Source organism: Crocodylus siamensis, chromosome 2 (assembly GCF_052110815.1).
Source record: "Crocodylus siamensis isolate JL-2025a chromosome 2, ASM5211081v1, whole genome shotgun sequence".
Taxonomy (NCBI): domain Eukaryota; kingdom Metazoa; phylum Chordata; order Crocodylia; family Crocodylidae; genus Crocodylus; species Crocodylus siamensis.
The window spans coordinates 222,417,700-222,439,936 of record NC_143396.1 but is presented as its reverse complement, the minus strand read 5'-3'; the positions used below and the strand labels follow the sequence as shown (position 1 = coordinate 222,439,936).

The 22,237-nt window shown below is 42.0% G+C and overlaps 1 protein-coding gene across 9 annotated transcripts in view; it reads right to left on the bottom strand.

The window, feature by feature from the left end:
• Positions 1 to 22,237, bottom strand: part of GPHN (gephyrin) — a 612,917-nt gene that overhangs the window by 472,383 nt on the left and 118,297 nt on the right. Inside the window, exon 2 of one of the 9 annotated variants that reach the window (XM_090033175.1) lies at positions 16,260 to 16,335. The exons of the other annotated variants lie outside the window; for them this stretch is intronic. Coding sequence (XP_089889301.1) covers position 16,260 — 1 coding nt within the window. The 5' untranslated portion in view covers positions 16,261 to 16,335. The remainder of the gene's footprint in view (positions 1 to 16,259; positions 16,336 to 22,237) is intronic. 9 annotated transcript variants of the gene reach the window in all.

Here is a 22,237-nt window from a genome sequence, read left to right as displayed (position 1 = left end):
ACTGATTTTTCCCTATTTGTCATTTCTTACATGTTATTGGAATGTCGACTCCCATCCCTAATCTGCCACCACAGCCAGCCTTCATCATTTATTTGTTTAATTAGTTTCATTGTTCCATGCCCTGCATGTATGGAAGGAACCCCCTGTGAATAGCCACAAAGCCAGCTCATTGTCCTCCAAATCCATGCTCAAAACCTCTCTGCAGCATTATCTAGTAAGAATTCTGTTAGACAGCTTGTGTACTATGACCACTGCTTGCAGTGTTTTGATTTCAAAATCCATCATGCTTGTGCTAACCTGTGGTATAGTCATATAGGTTGTAGCCATGTTGGTCTAAGGGCATAGGCAGACAAGATTCTTTGGGTAAATCTGATATCTTTCATTAGACCAATTCAAGTACTTGGAAAAAATTCTTCTTTGCACAAGCTTTCAGGTACAAATACCCTTTGTCAGGCTGAGGAAGCATTTACAGTTGGTCTATGCTCTTCCTGGATGGAATGAATAATAAAGCAGCCAGAGGTCGGTATGCATGCAAGAAATCCAGGAAGAGCACAAACCAACTGCAGATGCTTCTTCAGCCTGACAAAGGTTATTTGTACCCAAAAGCTTGTACAAAGAAGAATTGTTTAAGCTGCTTGAGCTGGTCTAATAAAAGAGATCAGATTTACCCAAAGAACCTTGTCTGTCTGCAGTATAACCAGTATTTGTGTAGAAAGAAAGATGGGATCTCTCTCAAAAGTTCAGCATGGTGCTCCTTACACCAGGTAGTGGTATTTCCTGAGTAATGAGAATTGTGTTCGCTCTCACTTGCAGGGCTAACCACCACTTATACACACGCCTGTTAAAGTTCTAATGATGTGTCCAAAAGCGTATCAAAAAGAGACTACGAAACGCAGGACTGGCTGTTGGTGTGCAATTCTGAATACCTCGAAGATACGTAAGGGGAGCTTCTGAAGAATGTCCATGTGTAAGACAAGGTTCTTTAATATCAGTAACACTAGAACTTTTAGTCTGAAATCTTTGTTTTAGTCAAGGGCACCCCTATGTAGTTCACAAATATATTTAATAAATGCAGAGGGGGCTTAAGATGCAACAAAATACAAAGAGCTTAAAATGCAACAAGAAGTTATATGTAATATTAATACAAGTCCCTCAAATTGCAGTGTTAGCATTTTATGGTTTCACTGGATAGCCATAGGAACAAATTGCTTAGCAACAGTGCTCTAAGAAATCAGTAAAAATCCCAGGCGAACGAATCTGATTAAAAAGCAGCCACAGAAGCTAATAACGAGACTTAATTCCTATCCTTCTTCAAATAATGACATCCCTCCCAGCCTCCCTTCTTACCTCCATATAATGCAATGATTCTAGAAAGAATTGAGCCATTCTTTGGAACAGAAGCTCCAGAGCTCTATGATCCGTGCCTTATGTTCACTATAGCTATTCTCCTTATGTGACCTCAAAGCAGCATTACACATAATAATGTCATTAATTTGATGTTAACAGAATTGTTTTCTTACTAACCTCATACTCCTTCAGGTCTGAAAAAGCAATGCATTAGAGAAAAGAAAAAGGGATCCACCGTGTTCTACCTCCCCCTTCCCCAAACATTCTGGGACTATATAGATTGGACAATAAATAGAAACAATTCTAAAAAAAAGGATTAATGTCACAATTATTTTGTTGAAGTTAGAACTGTAGGTGCGTATTAGTGTTGAAAGTACGTTACCTTTCCAAGAATATTTAAAAACTTCACTGTAAAATTGACAGGAAATCTAAGCATTTTAAGAAAAGAAATTCCCTGCTATAGAGTATACCCAAATCTACACTTTCTGTGATGCCAATTCATCTTAACTGTATTTGTTCCCCTTTTATAGAATATTCTTAGAGCTATAATTCAAAGGATTTTAAGAAGTTTGCTGGCTTAAATTCTAGACAGCTACTGATAGGTCCGAGAGAAAAAGAGTTTATCACTTAACACTAACTGGTGACTAGTTTTATGTCATCTCTTTCCTTCCTCCTCCCCCCTCTAACACACACACACACACACACGTTCTGACTGTCATGGATAAGAATGAAATACTATATATCAGTGCACTTCTCTAGTCTAGTTGCTACAGTACATGGGTCACTGAAATTTGATCTACTGGGCAACCTTTCCTGTTGATTAGGCAACTTTTTCCCTCTAACTCTGAAGAAAGTTTACTCAACTCTGTGCTGATTCTTAACGTTTTTAGGAATATCTGGGGTCTGCTGTCCACATTCATAGAATCATAGAAAATTAAGGTTGGAAGGGACCTCAGGAGGTCATCTAGTCCAACCCCCTGCTCAAAACAGGACCATCCCCAACTTAGAGCATCCCAGCCAAAGCTTTGTCTAGCCAGGTCTTAAAAACTTCCAAGGATGCAGATTCTACCACTTCTCTGGGTAACCTGTTCCAGTGTTTTACTACCCTCCTATTGAGAAAATTCTTCCTAATACCTAATCTAAACTTCCCTTGCTGCAACTTGAGACCACTGCTCCTTGTTCTGTCATCTGCCACCACTGAAAGTGTTTTGAACGCCTCTTCAAAAATATGCTGAATCCCATAGACTCATAGAGAGGTAGGGCTAAAAGGGACCTCCACAGGTCATCTAAACCAACCCCCTCCCTGAGGTAGGATCGTCCCAAGCCAAATCATCCTACATAAGTGCATAATTTAACCTCTGCACCCGTCGGGCCTCAAACATCCGGTCACGTGCCGAGCAGCTCCAGATGTTTAGGGTTGTTCCCTTATCCATCCCTGGCGTCCTGTTGTATAGATGTCCCTCCCCTGGGCAGTCTCTCCCCCAATCTCGCCAGCCACGACTTTGTGTCTTAATTCAGTGGTGGAGGTCCGACTACTAGGGTTCTCGTGCGTACGGGACCAATGAACGTTGATCTTCTGTGAGGCTCTACCTCCCCTATACCGCATGTTTTCTTTCGAACGCCCCTTCAAATAGTTGAAGGCTGCTATTAAATCCCTCCTCAGTCTTCTCTTCTCTAGACTAATAAGTCCAGTTAGCTCAGCTTGTCCTCATAAGTGATGTCCCCCAGCCCCTCACCATTTTTGTTGCCCTGCATTGTACCCTCTCCAATTTGTCCACATTTGTTCTGTAGTGGGGGCCCAAAACTGACCACAGCACTCCAGATGTGGCCTCACCGGTGCTGAATAGAGGGGAATAATCACTTCCCTTGACCTAATGGCAACACACCTACCAGTGCAGCCCAGTATGCTGTTAGACTTCTTGTCAACAAGGGCACACTGCTGGCTCATATTCAGCTTATTGTCCACTGTAACTCCCAGGTCCTTTTCTGCAGAGCTGTTGCCCAGCCAGTCAGCCCCCAGCCTGTAGTGGTGCATGGGATTGTTCCATCCTAAGTGCAGAATGTTGCACTTGTCCTTGTTGAACCTCATGAGATTCCTTTTGGCCCAATCCTCTAATTTATCTAGGTCACTTTGAATCCTAGCCCTACCCTTCAGCATATATACCACACCCCACAAATTGGTTTAATCTGCAAACTTGTTGAGGATGCACTTTAAGCCATCTTCCAGGTTGTTGATGAAGACATTGAACAAAACCAGCCCCAGGACCAACCCCTGCAAGAGGACCAGGTCAGCTAAAGGTCCATCAATGTGCCATGGGACATCCTAAAGTTTTGCTGCCACTGCTCCTTATTCCAGGTTTCGAGCAAAAGTCCAGCATCACTGGTAACCCTCAGCAGTGACAAAGTTGTATCCAATAGCATGGCCACAACACCCCAGCTTCTGCAGCATCAGTCTGCCAGCGGAGGCGATTCAAGCGCCTACATTGAACACCTTCAAGAGTAAATTGGATGCTTATCTTGCTGGGATCCTATGACCCCAGCTGACTTCCTGCCCTTTGGGCAGGGGGCTGGACTCGATGATCTCCCGAGGTCCCTTCCAGCCCTAATGTCTATGAAATCTATTAAATCTATGTTGGGCCTCCTGCAAGTGGGCCAGCATGATGCCCATGGCAGTATCATGGTCTTCAAAGTAGCACCTTACTAGAAGCTCACACTGCCAAAGCACAGAGTGCCTATGGATTAGAGTAGCCAGGGCAAGGATTTGTTTGGTTCCACCATCCATCATTTTCAGAAGGCCCCTGGAGATCCAAGTCCAGCTGGGACAGTCAGTCAAGGAGGGATTAGAGATACCATGCCAGGCCAAGGACGGATTGGAATTAGCATACTCAGCAAAATGGTCAGTCATGCAGCACTTATTTCTATACTCAGTTGTTTTCAACTGCTATTATAAAATTAGGAAAAAATGGCTCCAGCGTGGCATGCCAGGATGCCTGCTCACTTGCCCCCTAGTAGCAAAATACAAACTGCATGTTAGTGTTTGTAGCAAACATTATTGTGCATCTGTTCTTAATCCGTTCCAACTTTAATACTGTATAACATTACACAGATTTAACTTATACTAAATGTCCTATGCAATGTGGTCCATATTTGTAGAGAGCAATCATATCCCATTCTCAGCCTTCATTTTACTAGGCTGAATAAGCCAAGTCCTTACCCTCATCTCCTATAATAGGCTCTCTACTACTGTGATCAGCCGAGTATCCCTTCAATGCAGCTATTAAAATTTCTTCTTTCTTGAACGCAGGAAACCAAAACTGTATGCAGTATTACAACTGACATCAAGCTAGTATATTGTGTTATGATGGTATTAATACTTCCCCATCTCTGCTGGAAATACCTAGACTAATGCTATGCTTGCATTGGTCTTTTTCATGGCCACATCACATTGATGTCTCTCAGCTATCTTGCAGATAACATATAGGCCTAAACCTTTCTCCTCTGTTGTTTCTAGCTGATAAGCTTCCAGCCTATAACACAGAAATTCTTATTATTAGTCTCTAAAGGCATGGCCTTGCATTTTATAGCCTTAAATTTCATCCCATTTCAGTTATTCCAGTCCTCAAGGTTGTCCAATTCCTATAGTCTTATTTACTGTGATATCATCTCTTAGCTTTGTTTTATTAATAACTTGCTGTAATACACACTTTTGTGACAAGGTCAGATCCAAAACTGATCCTTAGGAAATAACTTCTCCCAGCCAGCACACAACTGTCCAGTAATAACTTCTCCCAGCCAGCTACTACTTCTATTACCCTTTCTTCTTCAGCCAGTTTCTTACCCACCTTACAAATTATTGTACAAATCTTCATCTTCTTCACTTTAACAAATAATTTCCCATGCAGTGTTCTATCAAATACTTCTTAAAGTCCACATATATTAGATTGTTTCTCTTTAATAAGATACCAGATTTTTTAGACAAGATACCCAGATAGTCCAGCATGATCTACCTTTGGCAAACCCATGTTGCACCTCATTTCATCGCATCTTATCTTATCTTTGTTTACTCCCATCCTTTTTGGGATAGTGTGGTTCAGAGCACCTGCTTACACATTCTTCCCCTTTCATGAGATACTTAAAGAAATTACAATTCTTCACAAGCAAGTCCTTAAGCTCTTCAATTTAGTTTCAAGAGGAGGTCAGCTCTTAAAGTCACTTCACTAACTAGCTCCCTTATTGCCTCAAAATATGCCCTTTCAAAGTCAAGAAACTTAGCTGCAGACTTGCTTGCATCAATCTTTAATTCAAGCTTACTCACTACCATAGCCAGGAATCCAGGATTATCTGGGCCCTACTATTATTACTCAATTTATATCTGGAAAATTAGTGTCTCTCTCGTAGCTAATGATATTGGAGATTTTTATCCATATCCAGTTCCAATCTGGACAGGGATCTAAAGCAGATTCCCAGCATCACCCACATAAAATTTTTTGCCCCAAATTATTTTAATTCAAATAGATTCTATTTTATCCATTCTAACCTTTCTTATTCCTTTAGTGTCACATCATGAAAGACTGATGCTGCCCACAGCTAATCTTGTTAACATGAATGGTAAAAAATTGTGACTTGACAAAAATTTTTAAGGGGTGGTTTATAGCAGTTGTCTTTGCTCTTCAAGTGAGAAAATCTTTCTCCTGTCTTCCATCTGAAGAATGTAAAAGGAAAATATTTTCCACTATCTGCACTTTAGAAATATAGCTGTTGATGCATTGTAATTGATGTCTTAGGACCACTGAGAAACGACTGAATTGCTGTCCTCCATTTAGATGGTCTCTGCTGAAAACATTTTAGTCCCTGTATGTATATTGGACTGTGCTGTATTTAGTTTGTTCTCATCTCAGATGACTATGAAGCCACGAGATTAAAATTGACAGGTGCAGCTCAAATCTGTCTTAAGTGGCAACAAAGGAGCTCTTCTGTTGCGAGATCAGACAGTTTAAGTGAGACATTCCTTTACCACTTTAATCCTGAAGTAACTATTCAAGGCAGAATCCAAATTCTTGCATAATGGACTGGGCCCAGCATTTTGACCTCCAGTAGTTTATGTCTCTTTAATGCTTCAAGCAAGATTCAGTATGATGGATAAGGCTGGATCACATTTGGAGGCTTATTTAAAAAAATTCAAGTGCTAGAATCTCCCCCCCCAACAATGAAATTAAAGTTCATAATTCTACAGACACTCATGGTCACACTTACTGGAAAAAAGTCAACATGGAATTGTCAAATGATTTTTAACCCCATACCCAAATATAATGTAAAGCATTTCTACTACTATTATTTTCTTTTCCAAGTATACATGTTAATAGCATTCAATCATTATGGTTCTATGATATCATAGAACCATAGAGAAGTAGGACTGGAGAGGAAGTCTGCAGGTCATCCAGGCCAACTCCTTACCTGAGGTAGAATCATCCCTATTCAAACCATCCCATACAAATCCACAGTCTAACATCTTTGCAGAACTACACGGAAAACCCTGACAACATCAGCCATAACACCCTACCATGTCACAGGGCAAGCAGGGGGACCATGATGGCCGATGTCCTGCTGCTGTAAAGGTTGTTTATATATATTCAAGAGATCCAGGAAGAGGGCCATGCCCTCTACTATAGAGGAAGGCAAAAGTCTCCACAGTTCGTACCAATTTGACTACGGGCTAAAATTTCTCCCTGATTTCAAATATGACAGCTGATCTGCCCCTGAGTAGAAGGGCAAGACCTTCTAACCAGGAATCTCCAGGTTTAAGTTCTAGCAGGAGCACTGGCACACCTCAGTCACAATCCCCAGTCTTGGCTGCAGCTAACACCCAATGCTTCTTAGGAAGGCTTTAAAAAAAACAAACCCCTCTCCCTCCCCCGCAAAAAAAACCTTGATGCATGTAGCAGCAGGAGGAGGGAAGAAGAGGGAAGTCTCTTCCAGACCCACACAGCAACCAGCAAATACTAGAAGCATAGGAAATACCCATAGTGGAACTTAACTACACATAGGTCATCCCTGACCAGTGGCCATCCAACCTATTGTTGAACACCTTCATTGATGCAGAATCCACAACTTCCCTATGCAGTCTATTTCAATGACTCACTGTTCTAACAGTAACGTTTTTCCTGATATTCAATCTAAACTTACTTTGCTGCAATTTTAAATCACTGAACTGCATCTCTGCATAGATCTGCATGGATCTCTCTGCAGCAGGAGAGAAAAGATTTTTTTTTCTTCTTTATGATAGCACTTCAAGTCTTTTGAAGACTATCATGCCCCCTTTTAAGCTCCTTCAAAATGCCTAGCTCCTTCAGCCTCTCCTCATATGACCTGCTGTCCAAGCCCTCTCTCTCTCTCCTAACACAGAAACAGTATCTATATATCTCTTTTAACTTCAACAATATCCAGTCCAGAAAATCATCAGCATAATATGAGGTGTATATGCACGTGGCAGGAAAGAACAGTATGGCAATAATGTAAAAATGAAAGTTCAGCTACATACAAAATTCATAAACTAGAACGCTTTTAGCAACCAACAGCCTCCCAATTCCCCTTTTCTTCCCAAATCAGCACTTTCTTTGCTTAACCATCTGTTGCAAATCATAGGGTAGAGTTCTCTTATTGTGCTACCTGACATCTTCCTGTCCCTCTCATCCACCCATAAACACAAACTGACTTCTACAACTTGAACCGATTTTTAACATGCTTTTACAATTAATGGGAAAAAGTTAAACATTATAGTAACCACAGCAAAATGAAAGTGTGCCAATTTTTGTGCAGTATTTTTAAAAGATGAATCATTAAAAGTGCTATACAAACTGACTAAAAATATCTCGAGCTAGAGAATCTTAGCCAAGAAAGGTGAGACAGAAAGTAATCCAAAGACAATCTGTAAAACTCAAAATACCAGACAGAAGAATATTTCCTTCCTTTCCAAAAAAATTAAATTTAATTAAAAATGCTAAATCAACATGAGTTTCTGCCAGAGAACTACAGAATCCAGGGATCTTAATTACACATCTTATATTACATTTTTAAGAAACTACATTAAAAGCAAGTTATTCAGACTGCAGACTAAGAAATGTAGAAGTTTCAGAATATACGCTGCATGTGCAACTTTAATTTTGTCCCCCTGTGCACATACCTTATATACAGTCTTTAATTACCTGCCTCTTTTTTTAAGCTAATAAAAATATAAAGATGCTATCATGTGAAAAAAATGCTGATCCTCACATGGTCATCGGCAGGAGTGGATCCATAGCACAAACCTCTATTACTTGAATAGAGTAACAGCAGCAGATCATTATCCCTCTATATGGGTAGTCACAAGGGAAAGATGAAACAATCAGTTTGACATAATGTTTCACAGTTAACTTCAGACAACAAAGGAATATTGGGACTCAGGAATCCAGTTACTTTAGAGGAGTCTACTCGAATAGCGATAGACCCCTGTTCCCTGGTATGCCCTCGTCAACTTTTTCCCTTGTCTCTGTCATTGTACTTCCAGCCTGTCCCATTCTCCATTTGCTCTTCCTCCTTCTTCCCAAGTCAAGTCAAGTCAAGTCTATCCCAAGGTCACTGCAACTGTTGGGGTACCTTAGATGCTGTGCATCATTGGTGATTCTTTGAGTAAAGTGACCTGATGCCACTCATCTCCTCTCCAGATATGGATGGCTGTTGGCTCACAGGAAGCTCATCCACCCTGTGACAGGTCTTGTTTTTAGTTCTGCTGGATGTCCATACACCCTCCTCACCCAGGCTAGCTCAGGAGGGGTCACTAATTTAGTCACCAACAACCCGACCGTGGAACAGGCTGTACAGGTTTACATGGTACCAGATAGCAGACCAAGAGAGGTCTGGCTTGACAGGCCTTCTCCCCAACCCATCCATATTTTGTTTCTTCCTCTTCTCCAGCTCACCCAATTCCCTGTCTACTCCATGGAAATACAGGGGGAAAAAAGCAGATTTTCCCTTTTAACTGAGAAAAAAAGCAGACTTCTCATTTTAACAGATGGATTTTCAACCTTTGCAAAGAGCAATCTGCAGGCTCATACAGTTCCAGCCTGCAAGGGACTGGAGGGAGTGGGAGGAGGGCGGTTAGGCAGGGGGCACCATGTTCATGTACCTGCACATGGTCACCAAGCAGCCTGGAGAGCAGCTCCTGCAGGTAAGTGAGGGAAAGGAGGGATAAAGGCCCCCATAGGGGAGGATGGAGTGATCTGGGCAGGGATGGAGCTGCTGTCCAGTCAGGGGTGGTTGGGGCTTGGGGCTAGAATGTGTGGGTGGCTGCAGGGCCCCAGCAGGGAGCGAGTCAGGCTGCAGGTGGCTCATCCTGAAGTAGGGGTTGGGGCCGTCTCCCTGCCACTGTGTGCACTTCTGGGGAGGTCGTGAGGGGCACGTGCCCCCTAGATTTGTCCATGGGTAGGGGCAGGCTGTCTGCCCTGCTGCCCTCTCCCTGGGGCCTCTGGGGCCCAGCAGGTGGGACCTAGCATGGCAGGGTAGAGCAGGGCCAGGGGGGGAACTTGCTGCCGTTGTGAGCCCTGCACCACCCTGACAAAGTTCCCCCTGCCTGCCTGGCAACAGCAGGAGCAGCAGTATAGAGTTGTGCCCCACACTGCTGCTGAGGAGGTACAGGGTGCTTTGCCAGGATGGCACAGGGACCACAGCAGCAAAGAGCTTCCCTGCCTGGCCCCACCTTGCCCTGCCATGCTGGGTCCCACCCACTGGGCTGTGAAGGCCCCAGGGGGAGGGCAGCTCCTGCTCATGGGCTCCACTCCAACCATGCCACCCGCAGGGGAGGGGGAGCCAGGGTCTGTGCTCTGCTGCCCGCTTAAGCCACAGCAGCCAGCGCCTCCCACAGGCAGCAGCTGGGGCTTGGGAATGCTGTGGGAGGTAGGGGACTGAGGACCCAGTTCCCTGGCCCCCTAGCCCTGGCAGCTGGAGTCCCGCTCCGGCAGGGCTGGGGGGCGCACCGCTAAGGGGCTGTGGCTTGGGAGTAAGGGGCCTGGACCTGCATCCTGGTGAGTGAAGGGGGCAGGGGGAGTTCTGATTTTCCATGATAAAAAACCCAAAATCAAATGCCAAAAATGTTAGGTATTTAGAATTAATTTTATTATAGTGATTGAGGCGCTGGTATGCTTCCAAATTGCTTTAAAATTGTACATATATCCATAAAACACTGTGTTCAACCAAAACTTATATACATAGTGGTGTTCCATTTTAATCAAAGAATTTAGCGTTTTTATCAGAGAATCTGCAGATTTTCATCAGAAATTTTTGGGGTTTTTTTAATTTATCAGAGAAAACCATGTTCCCTGCTTATTACCAGCCTACTACTGCCCCACCTCTGCTCTTCACCCCGTGGCACTTTAATCTGACTGCTTCTTTCTGATGGCAACCTGCTGTCCAGTACTGATTACAAGGAGTTTTAAGAGCAGTTTTGCCTTCAGTTCTAGTGCCCAATTGCACATCTCTCTCTGTCATCTAGGCTGCAAAAGGTGCTGAAAAAAATTCTCCTAAGCCTCAGGTTACTAAAGGTTCAGTGAGCCCCACTGAGTTAAAACATGTTCAAAATGACTGGCATAAAGCTCAGTAGGACAAAAGCATAGTCGGTGGAGACAACATTAGTAATTTTTCTGCCAGCTTCTAACAAGCTTTTAGTAACCATGTACAAACCATGGCTTTAGAAGTTTAAAAACTGCCCAAATTTGGGTGGATTTTCCCAAGGACTATGAAAAGCAAACAGTGATTTGCCATCCAAATTTCAAGCTGATTCAAAGCAAGACAGTCCTGTGGTATCTCAATGAAACAGCTGCGAGAACTTTAAATTAGAAAAACAAGATACTGCCCTGACCTCAGAGTCAGAAATGGCTGAACAATATGAAAACTGCAAAGAAAATTCAACTCTCAGCCAGACACCCAGCTTGAAAATGTAAGTCTGAAGAATAAAAGTTTATTAAAGGTATAAGAATTGGTAAAGGGTTAAGCAACCTTAACTACAGGTATTTCTACCAACTCATGCTATAAGGACTGGAGTAAATGTATGAAAAAAATAAACAAACTAAAAATCCCTTAGGCACTCTGGAAAAGCGACTTATATTCCAATATGAAAAACTTATTTTTTTGTGAATCTACTTGACAGGGTTTTATTTACCCTATTAGCTCAAAATTGTGCTCTCTGTACTTCATCAAACTCTGTTAAGAGATGTATTTATCCCTAAATATGAATAGATTTAGTTAACCCTTGATGATATCTCTTTATTTTACCTTACCAATTTCTTTCAGCCAGCAACAGGCTTCTAGTACAAATAGCAGCAGCCACTTTGGATAAGCAAGAGAATAATATCCACCTACAGCAGTATCATTCACTCTGTATAAACTCTGAAATTGTTTGAATTTAAAAATTGTAGGACTCCTCCAGTCCTCTGAGAGATTCAGAAGCATGCTTCTTTATACTGTTATGCTAACTTTTTGTTCATTTTCTCCAGGACTTATACTTCTGATAATGTGTCTAAGAAATCTAAGCAGCAGCAGAGTAAGTAGAAAATGACCAAGTACAGCACCAAGCATAGAAGTCTTCTAGGCTGAGGCTCTTAATTCCCTGGGAACAAATCTTGTCAAATATGCTAGGGCAGTACCCCAAGCCTGCGGGCCACATCTGGCTCCCATGTTACGTCTTTGGCCCATTGGGCCTGCCATGACTTTGTGGGGAGCCCTGCAGTCTGTGGTCCTGGGCACTAGATCAGGCACAAAGGGTAGCATGGAGCCTGATCCTAGCATACAGAGCTCCTGAAGCCTCATCCTAGCAGGTTCCCTGTGTATAGGGGCAGTATGAAGCCTGATCCGGCCTACAGTCTGGCCCTGTGCCTTTCATCTGGACTGCAAGGCGAAACAATAAGCACCACTTTGCTAGGGTGCAGGCTAGCCTGAGAGACCCTCTACAAATGCAGGAAAAGGCATGATGGGATCTAACGTGCAATCCATATAAACACACTTCCTGCTGTGCCACATGTGCACGGCAGGAAGCATGACTGTGGGATTGCAAACCAGATTCTGCCCCCCCACCCCCCCGGGGAGCTTGGAGCAGCTGTCAGGGTTCCCAGCTTCAGGGGCCCCTGGCCACACATTCAATCAATTATAGGAAGCAGCTACAAAGTTTTACACATATTTTGTGGAATAACTTTGCTGCTTATTCCTCTCTTTATCTTGCCATTAATTGAATGAGCGCATGGCCAGGTGACTGCTTATGGCATGATTAATTGGTTAATCACGCTTTACATATAACATGTAAATGGGGCCTGTGTAACATACCAGTTAATCCAGGTTGGCAGAGAACACTGTCTACTAGATATCTCTATTTTTTACTTTATTGTGACATTCTTTACAGCATAGAAGAGCAGCCAGCAACTTTTACAAGCTGCAGGACAAGAACCTGGTTTCAGTACAATGCAGGCTGGGGGCTTTGTGTCAGCAGCAGAGTGCTTTGCCCACCTCCCCTGCCCCAGCAGCTGGGAGCTGAAGCCAAAGTTATTTGATTATTTACAATAGCTAAATACTTCAATCAATGTCTTTATCATGGAACCTATTTAAGCAGAAGCTTAGGACTCTGGCCCCAATTTGGCAATGTAACCCAGGCAGTTAGAAACCTACATATATGCAGAGTTCCACCGACTTCAAGTTACAGCAGGAGGATTTGGGGGTCTGTCTGCACAGATCTAAAATTATCTTAGAAAGAACAGGTCTGGAAAGTAACAGCTTCAGATGAAAAGACCACTTAATCCAACAGGAAAAAAGAAAGCAGACTTAGAACAAAAACAAACAAAAACTATAGTAGTATCAATGCACAAGAAAATTGAAATGGGGACTTGGCTTCATGAATGCAAAGATGTGCCAGGGTAACTGGGGCAGGAGTATGAAGGAACCTCTCAAGGGCAGATTCAGTATCAGGAGTCAAGTGACCGACCTCTGCCACACCAACATAAACATCATAGACTTCTTATTAACACACCTTTCTAAATCAATAAATGAAAAGCAAATTAAAATCAGACCCAAATGGTACACTCCAGTGGCTCTGCATAGTTCTTGTGACAGAGAAGAGCTGGAAATGCAACTGAATTATCCAGTATGCTCTAACTTCTTTATGAGGCTTTAGTATTCAAATAAACCTGTCCTTTACATTTAAACAAAATTAAATAATAAATATTAATGCTGCATATATTCAAATAACTAGAACTACTGCAACGTAGCATTCAGCCTAGGGGTTTTAGTGCTGTATATATAACATAACATGCTTAAATCTGTCTTTTATAAAGACATACACAAAATATAAAATTTAGAAAACACCAAGAACTTTCAAGACAAAAAGCTACATTCAAATGCAACTAAGGTTGAGAGGACATATCACAGATTCAAGAGAAACCAAACAAATGCTTTAATTATCCCAACTGCACACATTACAATTTTAGAAATACAGTGAGGTATCAAAAGCTGTGGGTAAGACTGCTATAGTGCCCCACATCTAACCTGTTAATACCGTTTGAGATGAAAAATAAGAAACTGGATCTTTAAAAATCAGTTTTGTCTAATTCAGGAGAGACAAACACTAACAATGTTTTAATTACAATTGTATTTTCATTGGATATATTACATAGATGCAGCAGAATTGCTACATGTTTACCAAAATTCAGTCTCTTCCAAAATAAACTCAATGTGTTGACATGCCTCAACATTTAGATAAAAGAGAATTTAACTCCTAATTTAATTTTTATCTAGAAATAACTGGAGGAAACAGCAGTTGGACACTGGAGGGCAACCAAAAGAATGAGCAAGACAACTTGGAATGCCAGAACTATAAGTAGGGCAAAGTATATGAACAGGTAAGCTAAAATATTCCTGTGGTATCCCACCACCACCCAATTTTTTCCGATTCCTTTGACTAAAAACAAGAAAAATAATTATAATATAAAAATAATTGTACATAAAATAATCATTGTATAATTATTTCCCACTGTCACGACACTGTTTTTGAAGGTAGGATAGACACAGATAGGAAAAAAAAGCTTTTTCTGCCTTTGACTCCTCAGAATGCTTCCTCACTTTCAGAGCATCCAGCCCTCAGCAGTCATTTGATTCTTGAGCCCCAGTCCCACTAGCTATCTACTCTTGGATTATTTCTAATTCAGCATTCTATTCCCTTCTTCTTTTGCCCACAAAACGAATCAATAAAGGCAGCTAGTAGCCGCACTGATTGACAGAGAGCAGAATGAAACAAAATAATTTTTTAACCCTCCACCCCACTTCCCATCCTTCCAAACCTAGCTCTTACCCTGACTTGCCACACTATTCTGGTCCAAATCCCTTAGACAGTTAATATCAGTGGTAAACTGTTTCTTCTAATCAGGTGCCAATTCTTCCCTATAAATGCATCTGTTCCTAATATCATCCATAATAAGGTGGTCTGCAGCACAGAACTATATGAGATATGCATTAAAATGTGAAAACAATGCATTTTAAATATTTGTACTCTCTTCAAACTCCAAATTATTACTTTACAAGGCAGAAACTTCCCAGAATTTAAGAGTGCAGCTAGGAAAGCATTCTACACTGGAAAGGTAAATGTATTCTTACCTGATAATTTATTTTCCCTGAATTAACAGGTCCACTATGCCTAATAATGCATCTACCCACTGCTCTGCAGCTTAGGTGGTAGGACCAAACCTGCAAGTCACAGGGACAAGACTTAGCTTAGAGAATCTAGAAGAAATCTACTTCCAGGGTGTAATATAAACAGTCCTTAGATTTCTGGCTTTCTACAATAAAGTGTACCTTAACTTATATATATAAACCTTTGTCCTTGAGACAGGGGTGGGAAAAGCTCTTTGTTTAAAATTCAGTTCTTCCCATTGTTTTGCCCAACGTCTGTAGAAAAATCTATCCAACAGTTATAGAACAGTGGATATTCTTGGTCACTGTCTCCTACTCACTTCCTTTTTCACCACTGATCCCCTTTTCACTGTTGCTCAGAATGCATATTATAGCAATATTATAACATACAATTTTACACCTGATATTTAAGCAGATGTGCACAACTGTTACAATTAAATGCTTATACATTGTATCACACAAACATATGTACAACTGATACTCATTTGATAAACATAGCACTCATCTTTGACAAGCAAGTGGGTATAATTGAGGATGAGCAAGCAAAGAATAAACAATGGAAACAAAATTTTGAAGAGCTGTCAACATGCAGAACACTGAAGATGAAATTGTCTGGGAAAACTTCTGCAAACAAGGGAGAAAAGGTCCCACAATTTCTAGTATCAATAATAAAATTTTGACAAAGTTTGAAAAAAAGAAATTTGAACAGCAAATGACAACATAATTACAATATAATGTCAGAGATGCTGCAAACAGATGAGGAATATATGGGAAGTGATATGTATGCTATTGCTATTATTTACATTATTACAGTGACCAACATCCCCAGTTAAGATCAGGGTTCTACTCTAGCAGCTACTGAGCAATCACAGAGTAAGACCCATTCCCTGTACCAAAGTTTGGTTTATTAAAAAATAAGAGAGAAAGGGGAACAGTAACAAAACCAAATGATTATGAAATCCAGAGAGTGCAAAATTTGATGAACCAGATTAAGTCTAGTTAGAAGCTTGATAAACAGTTTTCTGTTTATAAATAGGTATTTTAAAGAGCTTCTAAATATTCTGCACTCCATTGTCAAATAAACACAAACTGTTTAAGTTACATTGCAACCCTCTTACTGATAGATCAGGCCTCCTGAAATATGAACCCTTCCCCCACCAAAAAAATATGACATTGTTGGGCTGCAAGTGATTTGCTGATTTCTGTGGTCTTACTTGAAAGTCTTAAGTCACTCTTATCTCTTAGTCCCCAAATGAGGTTCAACCTTCATTGGCTCAAGAAGGGAAAAACCTGAAGTAAGAGGGAGAGAAAAGATTGTTGCAAGACATATCCCAGGATGGTTCTGTGATAATACCAGCCCCCCCCTATACACGTTACAGGTAAAGCACAATTAACTGAGACCAGATACATGTGCAAAGTACCCATCATGCCATTAAAAGGTCCAATCAGCTATAAAGTTAGACCTCAAAAATGTGTACTAATTTTACAGCTGGTTGTTATTCAGCTTTAATTTGCACGTGTAGCAGGGTCTACCCTTGTGGCTGGGAGCCCCGTCTACTGACCAGGGTCCTAGCTCAATGGGCTCTCTGCAGAACCAGGGTGGAGAGTCCTGCAGCTGTGAGACTCTCTGTCCTGGCACTGTGGGGTGCCACTGGGGCAGAGAGTCTGTAGCTGCAGGACTCTTCAGTCCTGACGGCTGTGAGATTCTTCCATGGCTGCAAGTCTAGTGCTATAGGACTCACAGCTGCAGGAGCTTTTTAGTTGCTGGTGCAGGGGGAATCCTGGATGGAAATCCAAAGCTTCCCCTGTACTGGCCATAAGGCATGATAGAATCCAATAGTGGATCCCACAATCACACCTCCTACCATTAATGTGCATCATGGCAGGAAGTAAGATTGTGTGGATCACGCTTCAGATCCCATGCCTTTAACTGAAGGTCTAGATGAGCCCTTACTGTCATCTTTAAGGCAGGGATTAGCAACCTATGGCCCACCACCCAGATAAAGCCTGTGGCAGTATGTGCCACTGTCCAGTGCATCCCGCCTCTCCACTCCATGCCATGCTGCTGACCCCAACATGCATGGCCCTTCCTTGCCCCCTCCAACATACTCAGCTCACTATCACAACTGAACTCACCCCTTCCTACTGCTTTTGGGGATGGGAATTGGTGGTAGCTGGTAGAGGCAGCAACACATAATGAAGGAAGAAGCAGATAATGTAGGTGCTATAGAGGGCACCACAGAAGGGAGCTACAGCAAGGTCACAAGCAGTAGCCCACCACTCTAAAAGGCTGCTGAGCCCTACTTTAAGGCATTAGACTGGTTGCATTCATGTTCTGTAAAAAGGATTTAAAGCATAATTCTCTACTCCACAGATGCAGTAAGAAGAAAACTCATTAATGTGTATAAGGGCTTCAGGTATTATAGCAAAAGGGGACATATAGGTGCTTAGGCAGTCTTTTCCCTACCTAAGTAATGGGTAGACAGAACACAGATACCAAAGTTTTATCACATGAGATGGTTCTGTTCTAGTGGACCTTTGACAAGGGTTAGCCTTTGACTTTTTTATACTGGTGGACTACTGTTTGTCTCTCAAGTTCATCCTTTGCAGTTGTTCCATTTATCTATAGCTAATTAAATATTTACTGAGCCTCAGAGTAAGAAAAACTGACACTACAACCCAGCAATCATGGCCCTTCATCTTGCATCTAGTGGGATGTGGTAAACTGAACTGCAAGTTCCCACTCCATTATTTATTTAAACAATAAGCCGTCAATCTCCAGCTAAATACGAACATTAAAATAGCTGATGTGCTGGTGGACAAATTGTTCACCTGTGGAACAGTGAGATTCATATCTCTGATCTGACTTAAAACAGTCTCCTATACATTAATGTTTATGTAAAGAACTGCATATGAGCTAGCGAGCTTTACCTAGAATCATTACAAAGATCCTGTATACCAAGTCTGCACTGTGTTGAGATTCCATTACCATAGCTTATATAGTTTACCAACTTATTTCCAATAAATAGTTGTTTGTTGTGGGAGAGAAGGCATTGCTTTTCTATACAGCCATATAGATATAAACTTTGAGTATTTCCATAATCATAATTGTGCATTTTAAAGGTGAACATGGTACATTTCAAAATGGAAGTCTCTTTTTTCCCCCTAATTTTCATCTTCTTTTTAAAGAATTTCATATGAATTTTCCCAGCTTCATGGAAACTTCAGTGATATGACAATGACAACATTTCAAGTCAATATAGATTCCTTTAGAAATACAGCTGAACACAGCAGAGATTTTTTAAAACCCTGCTAGGGTAATCTATGAGATGTCTCGCCACTTTAAAAGCCTGCCATTTTAAAATAGCTATAAACAAAGTCTGTCTTCTAGGGAGGAGAAGAGCAGAAGGTAGGAGCAGAAACTGAAGGTTCAAAACAAACTCTCCTTCGTATTTTAGAGATAAGGGAAGAAAGGGTGATGCATTTGCAGTGATGCTACATGGCTGTTTAAGCTCTCTTCCCAAACACAGTATAGCTGCACAGATAAATGAGAACAGGCACTGTATATGCCAAATTGGTTGCACTCAGTAGAGACAAGGCAGGGGGATCAAACAGGCAATGTTGGTACTCAGCCTACTGTAGTACATACAGGAGACCAACCTGTGCTACATTAAGAATAGTAAACTGTTAATATAAAGGCAGCATTACCTTCTAACATCTTCCCCTTTCATTTCTTTCAACTTCCCTTATTCATAAATAACTTAATTGAAGTCTAAAAGAAAGAAATGCATGAAAGAAGCCTAGCTGTCTGAGACGCCATTCAAATTAAGCCGATATAATACATATAAACTACAAGCAAACATCAGAAGTATCATTTATTTTATCAACACCCCACATGGAAAAGGTTTGCTTGCTGCTCACTTTAAGGCTAAGTACAGACAGTCAAAAAACGTGAGGATGAATCAGTTCAACCTCGGGAGCTTCCTTTAAACTGCCTAGGTTGAACCAATAACCAACTGAACTAACATTTGGTTGTCAATTGGGAAAGCAGGGGAAGGTCTGCACTGACCCAGTTAGACACCCCTAGTTCTCAGCCCTGATTATGCTGTGAGCATGCTCACATGAACAAAAGGAACAAAGGCTCTGGAAAAGCTGATCTTTTGCCCTTTCTGAAGTAATGACCTAGATACACATATTATACATGCAAAATAACCTGCTGAGAAGTACAAAGTCACTTGACCTGAGCTGTAATAAATATCTGGTGACAGGTCATTCCTGTGAATGATTGGAGAAGACTTGATTAATATGTATGGGAGTTCAAAATGTTTAGAAGGTGCGTAAGTTTGTTCTGGGCTTTTCCTGCCTTTCTTCTGCCTTTTTACTCTGCTCTGCTCTCTCCGTTCTGTGCTCTTTCTGTTCTTTGCTCTTTTGCCAACAGCCATCTGTTTTCTGCTCTCTGCAAAGCAAATGTCTGAATTAATTGTGTGTCTGTTGCTTTCTAAAGTAAGAATGTATGAGTGTAAAGAACAGAAACTTATCTGGATACCCTGGTGAGCAGTTGGAGGCTTCCCTGAAGCTAGTGCTCCTCTACCTCAACATTTACTCAAATTTGGTAACGTATTACCTACCCTAACCCTGAAGTTCTAAGTACCCAGGAGAGGAAAGGAGCAGAAATCCTCAATATGAAATCGATGAATCTATGAATATACTCCAGCGTCTGTAGTGTGTATAATCTGTTCTCCTGTTTATAATACACCCTTGTATATGTTTTCCTGTTTGTATATTCATATTGGTTAATGTTGTTTATTAGTACAATTTCTCAATTCAACTCTGTGTCTTTAAGCATTCTGATGGTGTCAGATGGGGCTGAGCCATATCAGTATCTGACCAATCGAAGCCTTAAATCCACCAACCTACAGAGATAATATTTCACAAAGCTCCCCCCAAAGTTTTGAGGAAGACTAACAACCCTCCAGCCCCTTTGATGTCAAATAGAAACAGATCCCTCCTTGGGGTCTTCACTGGGCCAGTAGACAGGAGGGCACCAGAGCACATCTCCCATTGCCATCTTAGGCAAGCATCCTTGGAATTGAACCTGGGTCTCCCACATGATAGACAAAGACCCGATACCACTGAACCACAACAGAAAGTTCCCTGTGACTAGGACTACTGTAATAATCTGAAATAAAGAAACAAGCTATATAGTGGATGCTGCCTTTCAGAGGCCTTTTTCCAACTAAAGTTTCCAATCTGGTACATGACGGATTTCTTAAAAATTCAAGACCGCCAGTCTGAAAAATCTTGTAGAAATGTGTAGAAATTCAACCTTGTTTTATCACTTTTAATACACTAAAGATTAAGGAATATTTAGGCAAGGTATTTTATCAATAGGTCTAATGATTATTGACCAATTTGGTTTTGCCTTCACTGTATCACACCAGGAACAGCATCTTCTGAACTGGTCAAGGTTTTGCAAACAAGTGTGTATTTATGAACGCTGAATAACCCCTGTAGCCACCTCTCAAATTTCAAGCTAAAATGATAGATTTTTTGGACAACAATAGCTCAGAAGACTTTAAATCTTCCCTGAAAACTAGATGCGTAAGGGAATACAATGGCAATCACTCCTTCTGTGAATGGAGTCCCACATAGAATGGCATTATTATGTAAGATCTCTTCCAGAACTTCTGTGTGGAAAAGAATTAAAGAAAAAGAGTGAACCGTTCTGACAGACAAGAGGCTTCTGTGACTTCTATGATTTGCTGCTGTTTCCTGTGAAGCAGGGCTGTCCAACTGGTGACCCACAGGCCACATCCAGCCCCTCAGAGGTTGCCAGTCCCCCCACTGAAGTTGCTGCTACATCACCTGGGGTCTCTATGGCAGGGAAACATAGTAGGACAGGAGCTCATGCAGCAGCAACAAGGAGGAGGGACCCGTGTGGTGGCAACAAGTAGGGAGAGAGGCTCAGGCAACACAGCGGCTCACACTGCCTGCATGGTGCAGGGGGACGCACTGGCAGCGCGCTGTTGCTCCCAGGGGGCGCATCCCCACAAGTGGGAATGTGCATTTCCCTGGGGCCAAACATCTGTGGCACAATACATGCTGCTGCTTGTCCCCAGGAAACTCCTGTGTGTGCACACTCTGGCATATGGCATGTTGCCCCGGGTGGGGTAGGGGAGGCAGGGCCCAGCACCTGGGCTGACCCTAGCAGTTTTACCCGGGCTCCTGAAGGCCTCCAGGGGCTGCAGCTGTGGCAAACCAGCAGCACAGAGCCTGGCTGGCAGCTGGAGTGTGGCTCTGGCTGGCCAGGCTCTGGTTTCTAGCACCACACACTACCACCAGTGTGCAATGTCTTGCTTTAAGGCACAGTTTTTTTTGACACCCGGATCTACTGATGCCACCCCTCCGCCTCTTCTCCCTGCCCCTCCACCCCTCTGCGCTGCAAATTAGCAGCAAGAGGAATGCCTGCATGTTTATGTGTCACTGCACATGCACGCTCATCTGAACACACCCACTGAGCCCACATGTCATGCAGCCTCTACAGTATGTGGCCAGCATGGTGTGCATCCCAAGGCCTGTAAGGAGCGCTACAAGTGGCTCCTGGCCACTCAGAAGTTGGGCACCACTGCTGCGAAGAATTCATTTGGGTTGCAAAAAGCTCAACTGCTGATGCTGCAAATTTATGATGATCAGTACACACATTGAGCTGTGAGGGGTCAGCGCCAAGGGCCTCGCTAGTTACCTCTCCAGGCAGTCAGCAGTAGATTTGTTCTCCATTATGTCATTGCACCAGCAAACGTCAGATGTGTCAAGGCCACTTACTACACTTTATTTGTTAATACCATGAGCCATAATCGCAGTATTAGTAATGAAAATGCATTAATACTTTGATCTTGCACCCTCATGAACACAGTGCTACCATATTACTTTGTTTTAGCCAATTTATGATCTTGGAATCTTCCTGTACATAACCATCATCTAGTGCCATCACCACAAGATGAATGGCCAAGTGAGTCTCTTGGCCACAAAGCCTCATATTGACAGTAGCATTGCTTCTAGATAGTTCTAGATAGTTTCAGGATGGGGTGGCCAACTCAGTATGTGCCCCATTGTCCACCAACTTAAAGTTGGGATTACTTATCAGGGAATTTTTATCTTGGTGAATGATTGAGCTTAACTTGTTAGACAAAAC